The sequence below is a fragment of the Gopherus evgoodei genome, chromosome 2 (genome assembly GCF_007399415.2).
Source record: "Gopherus evgoodei ecotype Sinaloan lineage chromosome 2, rGopEvg1_v1.p, whole genome shotgun sequence".
Lineage (NCBI taxonomy): Eukaryota > Metazoa > Chordata > Testudines > Testudinidae > Gopherus > Gopherus evgoodei.
In genome coordinates, this window is record NC_044323.1 from 222,356,319 (window position 1) to 222,368,992 (window position 12,674).

Genomic DNA, 12,674 nt, shown 5'->3' on the forward strand with positions numbered 1-12,674 from the left:
TTGTGTTGACGGGGTCTGGTTTCCTGTCACTCAGTTGTCTGATTTTTCAACTATGGCAATTTAAATTATACTAAGCTACTTAGACCTATTCTCTAAAAATGTCTTGGCCTTCAGACATTCATGGTAGGACAATTTGTTTTGTTCTGCCTTCTCTTTGCTGTCAGGAGGAGCTACTATAGTTCATCTTATTCCAAAAAGCAGCACCAGAGCCTCATAGATTATGAAGTCTAGCACCTTTTATAAAGAAAGGGTGACATGCTAGTGTTTATGCCCCAAATTTATGCTCTAGAATTATTTGAAGGAAGTTCTAAAGCCTACGTTATACAGGAAGCCAGCCTAGATGATCACAATGGTCCCTTCTGGCTTTGGAATCTATAAATCTATAAATGGAATTAACTCCAGTTTTATTCAAATTATCCACACTTCAGAATTGCAATTACTGATCTTTACACTTCAGGATAATCACAAAACCTCAAATATATTAATAATATACAGAACTGGATTGCTGCCCCTTTTCTACCTGAGAAGCTAGTCAAAGTTTAGGGGCCTGGGGATGTTCCAGTTGAGAGTAAAAACTGGTGACAGTCAAAGGTATTTCTTTGATACATGTTTTTTTTAACCAAGAATGTACAAAGTCCTGTTTCTCTGAACTCAGAAAGAATCAAATAGCAGGAAGCAGCTTCTTTTGCTCACAGCACCCATCAGTTGGCTGATGATGAACACTCATCAGCCAACACCAGACCCAAAAGCACACTCTCTAGCTTTTTCTAGGATCACACTGTGCTCACAGGCTGTTGCTTGGCCTTATTCCTCCTCCGAGTCTCTCTGTTTACATCAGCTCCCCCTCCCCAATACTCAGCAAAAAGTCCTCCCCTCACAGTCCAAAACTCCTGGGCAGGATCTATTAGGCCTTGATTTAGATGTGGGCTGTTAACTGTCTCATAACTACTGTATCTTAAGTGAAGGGTGCATTCACACATCAGTTTGAACAAGGTTTTAGGTCAGCCCATAACAACTTTTAACTCAGCTCATGACAGGGGCATTTAAAGGTTCTGGTTCCACTACTGCTTAAATTGGGCAGAGATCCACTCCTTACTCCTTCTATAAGCAAGTAATCCCTGTGAATAGCGATTTAAAGATTTTTACCTCAATTGCAAGGTAGGAGAGTTGAAGGGTATTTACCTGGGTTAATATACAATGCCCAATCTGGGTTTATTTAGTACAGGGGTTCTCAAACTTCAATGCACCATGACCTCCTTCTGACAACAAAAATTACTTCATGACCTGAGGAGGGGTGAAGGGTGGGGGCAAAGCTTGAGCCCCACTGCTCCAGGCAGGGGGCCAAAGCTGAAGCTCAAGTCAGGAGACCTGAAACCTGAACTGAAGCCCTCGGGCTTTGGCTTTGACCCTACGGAGTGAGGCTCGGGCTTCAGCCCTGGGCCTCAGCAAGTCTAAGCCAGCCATGGCGACCCCATTCACAGTTTGAGAACCGCTGGTTTAGTAGCATCTTCCATCCAAAGGTCTCTCAGCAGTTTTCTGAGGCTCTGAAAAGAATCCCACACGATGCTTCTCTTTTTCAGATGTTATTCTGCCATAATCTATTTATAGTTCTCTTTCCAAAGCTTGTCTACTTGTTGTTTTTTTACCTTTACTTGAGATTCAAGAGCATTAGTCTTTAATGAGCAATTCAAACAATAAAATAAAATAAAATAAATAAATAAAATGCTGAGCATTTTGCCTTGTTGGTGGGCTTCAGACAAGTGCAAATATTTAGGCTCACATGTAGAGAATCAGACTAGATCTCCCTGAATTTTTTTCTATCAAAGCAAATTAAAGTTAGTATAGAAAAGTGTATTTATAGTTCACAGAAGTTAGGTACATCAATGTCATTAAAATGAACGTGTTACCTAAAGTCCTTTCTATGCTTCAGAGCCTTCCTGTACATAAACTGTGGGAGACACTATTTCAGAGGATACAGAAGACACCTTTGTCAGTTGGTTCATTTTGGAATAAGATTGCTATAGTAAGGCTAGCACCATTCTTCTTTTAGAGAAATGAGCTTTGTCAGACCCCTGTTTTTAGATATTTGGGCTACGCATTTGTGGGTCCTGGAGATTACTTGTCTCTAGGATGCTAGAGACTCCTCACTCCTTTCCATGGCCCAGGAATTGCTGAGGAGCTGCAAGCTCTGAATAGAAGAATCTTCCTAATTGTGCAATTCTCATAGCATTTGTAATTTGGCATGAAGTCCTTACAAACTGTAAATCTATTCAGGGTGTGTTGCCTTTGTGGAGTCTGATGCACAATTCCCATATGCGAGATGCTTTAAGAAGTAATCTTTTTCAGCAGGCGAGGAGCTGGATATCATAACTTTTCAGGACCATTGTGACAGTAGTGTCTTTTGAGAGGATTTATTATTCTTGCTTACTATATCTCAGCATCCCATTTGTACAGCTACCTCCAGCAGAGACGATTTATTAAGGAAGTGACTGACTTTACAGTTCTTAATCTGTTTTTCATCAGTTTATGCTTACTGAACCACTTAGAGAGTGATTTTTTTATCAGTATTTAAGAATAAAGTAATAAACATACTCATTTACAGACTAATTTGAAGATGAATGGTGTCAGAAAAGAATTCCTGTTAATGGACATGGTCTTAGGATAGTTTTCTTTAAAGATGAACTGTCCTGAACAAGTATCTGTTCTCCAAATGTTGAAGACAATTACACAGAGAAACTAGGAAATCTGCTTAGGGCGTGTCCCTACCCTGGGAGAGCCTTCCTCATGGCCTGATACCAAATTAAAATGGAGGGAGTCTGACAATCCAACCAATAGTCAGAAGTGTTGTAGGTATATTATTATTTGGGAGAGAAGATAGCTCAAGTGCTTTGCACGAAATTATGAAGAACCACCTGATCGTATCCTATATATAGCTCAATAAGTTTGTTTACTGGAAACTTTTGATGTAAATCTCTGTACCCCGTGAGCTGGTACTGACACTGGCAAATACCTTTAGACTGGGGTGGCATACAACCATTACTGCTTTAAAACCTTTAACCTAAAGGAGATATATATGTTCGTGTTATATTGGGGTAGAGGTGTATCATTTTATTTATTTATATGTGTGTGTGTGTGTGTGGATATACACGCACACACACGTGTATGTGTGTATATATATATATAAATAAATAAAATGATACACCTCTACCTCAATATAACACGAATTCTGATATAACACGGTAAAGCAGTGCTCCAGGTAGGCGAGGCTGCACACTCCAGAGGATCAAAGCAAGTTCGATATAATGCAGTTTCACCTATAACATGGTAAGATTTCTTGGCTCCCGATGACAGCATTGTATTGGGGTAGTGATATTAAGTGGTCATATCACAGTCTTGTTGGCATTTCCTCCTGGAAAATGAGAGAAATGATCAAAAGGTTTCTGTTGACTACAGAGAACTGAAACAGCTGCTGAAGCTATAAGTGTTTTTTTGGCTGCATTCAGCTCATGGCAGCATATGCTTAAAGTGGAACAGCTCTGCTTCCACTTGTCAGAAAAGAGATGCTTTCCTTGGGAAGTGTTTGCATCTCCTTTTTCTGTAAAATTTTATAGCGTGATGGTCTCTAAGAGCATGCCAAGTGCCAGTGTTGCTGCCCAATGCCAGACTTTACATGGAAACCATGGGATTTAAAGATCTAGCAGGACTAGAATGCCCATTGCTTAATTCTCCTCTGAAGCGCTAAATTGTCTTATGCTTGTGAGAGGCTGTTTGTTCAGTATCTTCCCAAATTCTAAACCTCCAGGCAGGTGAATATTATGTTTGTAAAGAATAATGATGAATTCTTACAAAGGATTCCTGTCTACCATGGACAATGTTCTGTAAATCTGGGGAGGGAGGGAGTAATTTCTGTCTCTTCCTTGATTTCTGCTCAATGAGGAAGGCAGCTTGTATGTTTGAAAGAATAGTCATATGTATTGCAGTCACTTGCATCTTTCCTGTTCATGATTGCAATCGTGAACTATGCCTTTTCTGCATTTGTGATAAGTGTAAATAAGAAATGACTATTCACTAGAAGAAAGTGATTCCTTCCCTGTGACTGGGTGTGTATTACTTTTTCATGAATGGAAATAAAAAATCTTTGGGGGAAGTGTTTTCTATGTCAGCAACCTTGAGTGGAATGAAGTTCTATTGTGACTGTATTCACAGAGGTAAAATAAAACCCAGAAACATGTTAACTATAGTTTGATTGAAAACGGGGGGTGGTTTTTAACAGTCTGTTTTAAGTAAACTGCATCTTTTAAAATTTCCTGAGCATCTGTCCTCCTCACTTTGATGTGTTATACCTGGTGATGCTGTTAATAAAATACATAATTATGTGTTATGTAATAAAACCGAACTAACATGAATGTCACTAATGGATTATAATGATGTGGAGGCCTGCGAAACTCAAGACCATGAAGTTTGCTGAAAAGTGACATGGGTAACAAAAGGAGATATTGTTTTGAAACATTTTGCTAGTAAACTAATTACATAGCAGAAGCAGGGTGAAACTTACTAGCTTGCTGATCTATGAAGTGCCAGCTCAGAGTGCTTCCATACTCTTCTGGCTTTGGGCAAAGAATTTTTTGGCATGGCCTGTTGCACCCATGAGATCAAAAGGAAAATCGTTAGGCTATATATTAAAAATGTGTGCCCACTTTGAATATATATGTATATAAAACTAAATTACATCTTGCAGAACTCCCCCTAAAATGCTGGTTGGAAAGAATATGTAAGTTTTTGTTTGTTTTTATTTTTGTTAATTCTTATCTTTCCTTAGCTTCCATGTCTTTATCTTGTTCCATCTCCCACTTGCTTTTCTGTCCCTCTCCACATGCCACAGCTGTTCTGTTCCCCTCCATGCTCCATGTCTCCTTCTATACTGTAATTAGCCTGAAGATTCTTCTGTCACAGTCTGGGCAGGCATAATGATCCTCCAGCCTGGGCCAAAGTTCCTTTTGGTGCAGGGCCAGGGTTGGACTGAGTTGCTGCTGTTGTGCACTTTTAAGGCTCTGTACTTTGAACCTCTCAGCAGCAGGGGGCAGTTGACACTACTCTGAGCTGAAGATGCTAATAAAGCATTGTTAGAAGTACTGTACGTTAAATATTGGATCACTTGAATCCATCAGAGGTTTAACAAATCAAGTTCTTTGCTTCTTAAATCTTACTGCGAGACCCCCCAAAAGCATTTTGTATCATCACTTTGCATCATCACCACCACCACCACCACCACCACCAGAACTTTGTCCTTCAGCTGTATGTTTTTGACTGGTTTTTGCTGTTGCATTTCTCTGCAGTTAGTGACATTTTTACAGAGTGATTGCTTTTATTGTACTCATGACACTGTAACCTTGTGCTGGACACCTCTGTGTGTTAAGTGACTCCTTCGCCGTGTATTGCAATCAATTGAAACTTTGTTCTAGCCTTGTATTCTGTGTGCCTTTGTGTGCATTTTTAATGAGATGCACTTCAAGTCTTTCACTGCTTGCTAGGGTGACCAGATGTCCCATTTTTAAAGGGACGGACAGTCCTGTATTTAAGCCCTCCTGCAGGTGTCCTGACTTTTTCTTAAAAATGGGCAGATTGTCCTGTATTTTCTGTCTTCCCCCTCACCAGTACTGGCAGGTCCTGATGATGCTGGCCGGATCCCTGCTTGCCAGCCGCTCACCCACCAGCACTGAGTCGGGGGGTCCAGTGGGTGTGCAAGGGGGCTGGTGGCGGGGCAAAGATACAGCGCACAGGGCTGACCACTTCCTCTGCTGGTCTGTCAATGCAGTCCCAGCTGCATGCCGGTTCTCAGCCAGCAGGGCCCCACCCCAGTCCCATTTCCAGCTGGGGCTGGCTGCGCTCTGCAGTGAATGGTGAGTGTGGGGAGGTGCCAAACGGTGACCAGTTATGTGTCTCCTCTGCTGCCCACCCATTGTCCCTTTACGTGCGCCCTCTCTTTCTGTCCTCTCCTTTCTTTGCCCCTTCACCCCTCCCAGTCCTGTTGCTCCTCCATATCCCACCCAGCGGGGCTGTCATAAACAGATAGCTAAGGGTTAACAAACAGTGACCTGAAACACCTGACCAGAGGACCAATCAGGAGACAAAATACTTTCAAAACTGGGTGGAGGGAAGTTTGGGTGTGAGTTCTTTGTTCTTCTCTCGGAGGGTCTGAGAGAGACCAGACATTACTATAGGCTCTCTAAGTTTCTTTTCATAGAGTAAGTAAAACAGGCGGTTTAGGCTTTTTAATTGTTTTAACTCTATTTGCAATTGTGGATCTGGCTGGTTAACTTTTATATGTGTAGTTGCTGGGAATATTTTGATTTGTATTGGTACTGGTGGGAAAGTCTCTTTCTGGTGTCTGTAAGCTATAAGACCCTGTAATATTTACATCTTGAAGTTACAGAGATAATTCTTTACTTTTTCCTTTCTTTTATTAAAATATTTCTTTTTAGAGAACCTGATTGATTGTTTTTTCTCTGTTTCCCTTGTTTTATCCCAGGGGATTGGGATAACTCACCAGGACGGGTGGGGGAGATAGGGAGTGATAAAATCTCTCTCTCTTTTCCTTGAATCTGTTTGCCTTTTTGAGGAAGGGAAGGGAAATGCTTCTCTGTGTGGTGATTTAAGAGGTTAGATCAGTATCTCAGAATAGCTGAGGGACGGAAATTCTGGGAGGGGGAGAGGTGGGGGAATGGTTTATTTCTCCTTGTTTTAAGAACCCAAGGGATCTGGGTTCTTGGGGTCCCCAGGGAAGGTGGGGAGGTCAGAGTGCCCCAAAACACTATATTTTTGGGTGGTGGCAGCCTATCAAATCTAAGCTGGTAATTAAGCTTAGGGAAATTCATGCTAGTATCTCATTTTCTGGACTCTAAGGTTCAGATTTGGGAAAGATTGCTAGGACAGGGGCGTGTTCCGCTTGTCAACAGGATCCTTTTTTTTCCCCATTGCCTATGGTTGGGCTGGCATCTGGGGAAAACCCAAGACTCTCTGGCCTGTGCGCAAGTGCCAAAGCCTCGCACAGCACTGCCACGGGGATCCTCTCTGCCCTTCAGCTAAGTTCTGGAGTAGTGTGTGTGTGTGTGTGTGAGTGACTTCCAGCCTGTTCCTGCCCCAAACCTGCAGCCTCCAAAGCAGCCTCTGGGGCACCCTCTTCCCACCCCCTTCCACCCTGGGTCCTGCCTCCAGGGAGCACGAGGCTGCTCCATCCCCTAGGGACCCTCCCCTGCTGAGTCACCTCTCTGTCTGAGTTTGCTGAAGCCCCTGCAGTCCGGTTCCCTGGGCCCTGGTGTACAATGCATCCTGAGGGCTTAACCCCTTCCTGCCCACACTGTAGCCAGAGGTGGCTGAGTTATGTAGGTGGCCAGCAGCAGCCTGGAAGTGTTTGCTGCCTTTCGACACTGTGCAGGCAGGAAGGGACAAGCTGTTTCCAGCCACATGGCAGAGTGGGGATGGGGGGTGGGGAAAGGGGAGATGAGAAGAGATGAGCTCTGCAAAGACATCGTTTGCAGACGATACCAAACTGGGAGGGATTGCAACTGCTTTGGAGGACAGGGTCAAAATTCAAAATGATCTGGACAAATTGGAGAAATGGTCTGAGGTAAACAGGATGAAATCCAATAAAGATAAATGCAAAGTGCTCCACTTAGGAAGGAACAATCAGTTTCACACATACAGAATGGGAAGAGACTGTCTAGGAAGGAGTATGGCAGAAAGAGATCTAGGGGTCATAGTAGACCACAAGCTTAATATGAGTCAACAGTGTGATACTGTTGCAAAAAAAGCAAATGTGATTCTGGGATGCATTAACAGGTGTGTTGTAAACAAGACACGAGAAGTCATTCTTCCGCTTTACTCTGCGCTGGTTAGGCCTCAACTGGAGTATTGTGTCCAGTTCTGGGCACCGCATTTCAAGAAAGATGTGGAGAAATTGGAGAGGGTCCAGAGAAGAGCAACAAGAATGATTAAAGGTCTTGAGAACATGACCTATGAAGGAAGGCTGAAGGAATTGGGTTTGTTTAGTTTGGAAAAGAGAAGACTGAGAGGGGACATGATAGCAGTTTTCAGGTATCTAAAAGGGTGTCATCAAGAGGAGGGAGAAAACTTGTTCACCTTAGCCTCCAATGATAGAACAAGAAGCAATGGGCTTAAACTGCAGCAAGGGAGATTTAGGTTGGACATTAGGAAAAAGTTCCTAACTGTCAGGGTAGTTAAACACTGGAATAGATTGCCTAGGGAAGTTGTGGAATCTCCATCTCTGGAGATATTTAAGGGTAGGTTAGATAAATGTCTATCAGGGATGGTCTAGACAGTATTTGGTCCTGCCGTGAGGGCAGGGGACTGGACTCGATGACCCCTCGAGGTCCCTTCCAGTCCTAGAGTCTATGAGTCTATGAGACATGGGCCAGGTCATCGCTTCCCCCACTCCTCCTCCCCTTCTGTGGCTGGAAGCGGCTCCCATCCCTTCCCTCCTGCACAGTGCTGAAAGGCTGCTGCTGCCACATTCTGGTGTGAATCCTGGGAGAAATCGGGGGGGGGAGGGCATGTGGACCTGCTTGCCCCCCCCCATGTGCTGCCTCAGGAAGACGCGGCTCCAGCTACCAGTAGAGATGGGTCAGTCCCGGGGGCCCAGCTAGGCATGGAAAGTGGAGAGTTCCGGGGAGGTAGGATTGGGTAGGTCTATCACTCCCCCTTCCCCCGCCCTATATGAGGGAGGTGTACGGGAGTGTGTGTCACCCCTCTCCATGTGGACCTTAAAGCCTTGAAGATAAGAAGGTAAATAAAAAGAATCCAACTACGTAGTATTTATTTTTAACAGGGGCTCAGTCAACTTGATGGGAATTTTAATATTTGTACTGTTTAGTTCTGACTGATTGCTCTTGAACTCGCTTTCATATGAGTAATTTTACCAGGTGTCTTATATTCAGCATAGGGAAATACAGTCACCCTGCTGCTTGCTAACAGTATCATTTGGGAAGCTCAATCTTCTTTAGCCCTGTGAAGCCAAGACCATTTTTTGTGACAAACATACTTTAAACTGGTTATTGCTTGTGCCAATAACCAAAAACAATTTGTTCTCTAATTGCTCTATATGTTAACTAGTCAAATTCGTGTGACTATCAGGCCTTTAAGGTAAGGATCAATGGTCTTACTTGGCATCTGGTTTGTTAAAAAAGAAAAAGTACCTCTATCAAGTGACATTCTTGCACAGATCAAAGTTTCCTTGACATTTATGAATTACTTTGTTTAGCAGTTTGCTCCCCCTTCATATTTCCACTTTGAATGTATTATGATTCCCAAGGCCTCTGATATTTTTGCCTTCCCCATTTTAGCTTCAGTACCACTTGCTTCCAGGAAAATTTCAAAGCACTGTAATCATCTTCAGTTCCCTTATCTAAAGAAGATTCAGGGGAACTTCATTTGCTCTGTTTTTGCCAGAGATTTAGTTTACGTCTGCCCCCATGTAATAAAGATGTGACATGCAAGAGTACTGGTTACTGACCTGTCTTTATTAATTGGCCCCAGCCATCTGACATAGGCCTGTCTTATCAAAATTAATATCTTTATTGCACAACAGTAGTTAGAATTCACACATTCCAGTGGCCAATGTTTTTGCAATGCACCATTATAGAGAAGGACATGAACCAAACCCCTGGATCACAACACCCCAGAACTCTGGGAAATTTCAGATCTGCACCTGCACTTTGCCGCTGTGGCCCATTATTGCAAATACCTTTTGCCTATTTCATTGCATATCTTGTCTGCTGTATGTTGAACAGTCTGCCATCTGCAACTGAAAGAAAGGAGGAAACACATAGGTTGAAATAGAGCCAAAGAAAGGATTAAAAACTAGTGAACATAGAAATCTTAATATTAATTATAAAGCAGGACTGTTAAGATCTAGGCAATTTAATGAATGGGATCTCAACATATTTGGAAGAAGATTATAGATGATAGACTCTCATGTTGATGTTGACGTATGAGAATTCAAAAAACACTGAAGAAGAACATGTGTATGTGAGTTCAGACCAATGCAAGAACCACAAACATGCTTACATGTGGGACAGACAAGATTGTCCATAACCATTGCAGGCTAAAATTTTGTAAAGATTATAAATGTGTAACTGAAACACTTAGCAAAATTCTTCATCTGTCCTTCATGAGCGGTTCTTTAGAATTTAGTAGAAATAATGATCTTTCTATAGAATTATAAACCAATGTAGAGAATGCTATAATGTAATGCTGTATTAAATTCTATATGGTGACTTAAGACTTCTATAGGAACAACACCATTCTTTATTACTTTTTAAAATAGTTTCTGTAGAATCCTATTCTGTAGAATCCTATTGGTTTTATGCCTATTAATTCTGTAAAAGCTTTTCCATAAGGGAGAATAGCAAGATGCTTTTTAAATAGCCTTAAAAGAAATCCACAATGGAGTCTCTTTCCAAATGAGTGAGTTATGGCCAATAAGATGAAGCAATTTTAAAAATCCCCCTGTTACTGTTTTTCTTTTAAATGACATTTTACTGGTGTTTTAAAAATAAAGCAGTTGGGTTCTAGGCTTATGAAGACATTCAAGGAATGCTGCAAAGTTATTAGATGTCATATTAAGTATGTCCAAACAGAAAGGACATGTCGTAGAAGGTCACACGTACCACACAAAACCCTTTTCATGGTCTTTAAATCACCCTTGATGTTATGATTTGGAACACAGAAACAAGGGCAGGATAGGGGTGAGAGAGTAATCATTGGGCAAATGTGTTAAGGCTACCAGTTTATCAGGTAGGCTTACTGATGTTCTTTGAACACAATTTTTTTGGAGGGGTCCTTATTATTCTCTAGCTGATATTGCAGTTTAACAGATACTATTATGCTATAATTCACTTTATCTAAAAATGAAGTAAGGTCTTTGTGTGTGTGTGTGTGTGTGTGTGTGTGTGTGTGTGTGTGTGTGTGTGTGTGTGTGTGTGTCTGTCTGTCTGTCTGTCTGTCTTGCAGCACACTGGGAAGGAAGTTTGAATGGAAAAGAAATGAAAAACATATCTTTAGAATGTAAGTGCAAGGGAAATAATGGGTCAGTTGGAGAATATGGAGACTGGATAAAAATTACTGTTAGGAAGCAAATGTTTTAAAAAGAAAATTTGCAATGGAATAATGCTGTACTATTATCTTAGCCAGCATAAATATTTGTTAATGGCTCAGTTGTCAGTTAGGCATAAATTGTATTGGTTTCATCCATGTCACTTTTTTTATGATGCTGCACTGCTGTCCTGTAACCAAGAGTGTCATCTTGTATTGTAAAATACAGTTAGCGTTTAGAAAGAAAAGGAGAGTGAATAAACCTTCAGTTTATTCTTACTAGATTTTTAGACTATTTTATGATAGCACACTGTACACACATACATCACACATCTACAGTCTAGTCTGCAATTGTCAGCCCTGAGGGTGGGGAGCAGGGTGCTGTTTTGCTAAGAAGGAACAGCCAGAGAAGCATGCCTAACCATGGGGAAACTAATTCAATATTTGTAGCTGTAATAGTATCCCACTGCCAGTGTTCTTCCTCCTCAGGTTTTGTGTGTCTTGAACCTGGGCTTCTGCTAGGGGCTTCTTTTTTCCTTCTCCAGCATCCTCTAGAATAATGTCCACCCAAGGCAGCCTGTACAAGGAGCTTGCTCTGTCAGGAAGGAGAATTGTGGGGAAACGGTCTGTTTGCCTAATCTATTGTGAAACCAGCAAGAAAGGAAAATTATTAATCTGATTTGTTTGTTTTTCTTTGAAAGTATTTGTCACAGTGGCAAGGCGTTACAAATCTAGTTGCTCCATCTCTCCTTACTCTGGCCCAATGAGAGAGATTGTCATGAGCCACTTGAAATCTAGGAGTCAAATGTATTTTAAATATAAGTGCAGTTCTTAAAGGATGAGGAGTTCACTTCTACTTTCAGCGGGGACAGAGAGCAGTGCCCCTACCCGCTTCCCTTTAACTTAACCCCTGTATTATGTCCAGGAGTTGGTGGTCTTGTTCCAATTCCCATTGGATTTGCATCACAGCCATCGCTAGCACTGTTCTCTCCAAATATGTCAACAAAGTAACAGAAAGCCTCATTCTCCTTTTCAGGTAGAGATCACGAACGATGTACAGTCCTTGCTACTTGTGATGCTGGCTGTCATGGTGGCCAAGATGATCGGTGACTGGTTTAACATGTCCCTGTATAGTTCCTTACTGAAGTTGAAAGGCATTCCCTACTTAGACTCTGAACCTCTTGCTAGCCACAGGAAAAAACGGTGAGTTTACTAATTTTTCTGGTGTTAAAAGATTATGGGCCTAATTCTGCTCTCGGATACATGGGAGATCTTTGTTAATTTAGGACTTGATGCTCTGGAATATTGAATAAAGGACCAAAGGCAGGGCTTGTGTCATGCAAATACCAGGGACCAGGGGTAGGCATCCTATGGCACGGGTGCCGAAGGCAGCACTCAAGCTGATTTTCAGTGGCACTCACACTGCCTGGGTCCTGGCCACCAGTCCAGGGGGCTCTGCATTTTAATTTAATTTCAAATGAAGCTTCTTAAAACATTTTAAAAGCCTTGTTTACTTTACATACAACAATAGTTTAGTTATATATTATAGACATAGAAAGAGATCT

The 12,674-nt window shown here is 41.9% G+C and overlaps 1 protein-coding gene across 1 annotated transcript in view; it reads left to right on the forward strand.

The window, feature by feature from the left end:
• Positions 1-12,674, forward strand: part of LOC115645047 (chloride channel protein C-like) — a 107,492-nt gene that overhangs the window by 50,641 nt on the left and 44,177 nt on the right. The window contains exon 12 of the mRNA XM_030549452.1: positions 12,146-12,312. Coding sequence (XP_030405312.1) covers positions 12,146-12,312 — 167 coding nt within the window. The remainder of the gene's footprint in view (positions 1-12,145; positions 12,313-12,674) is intronic.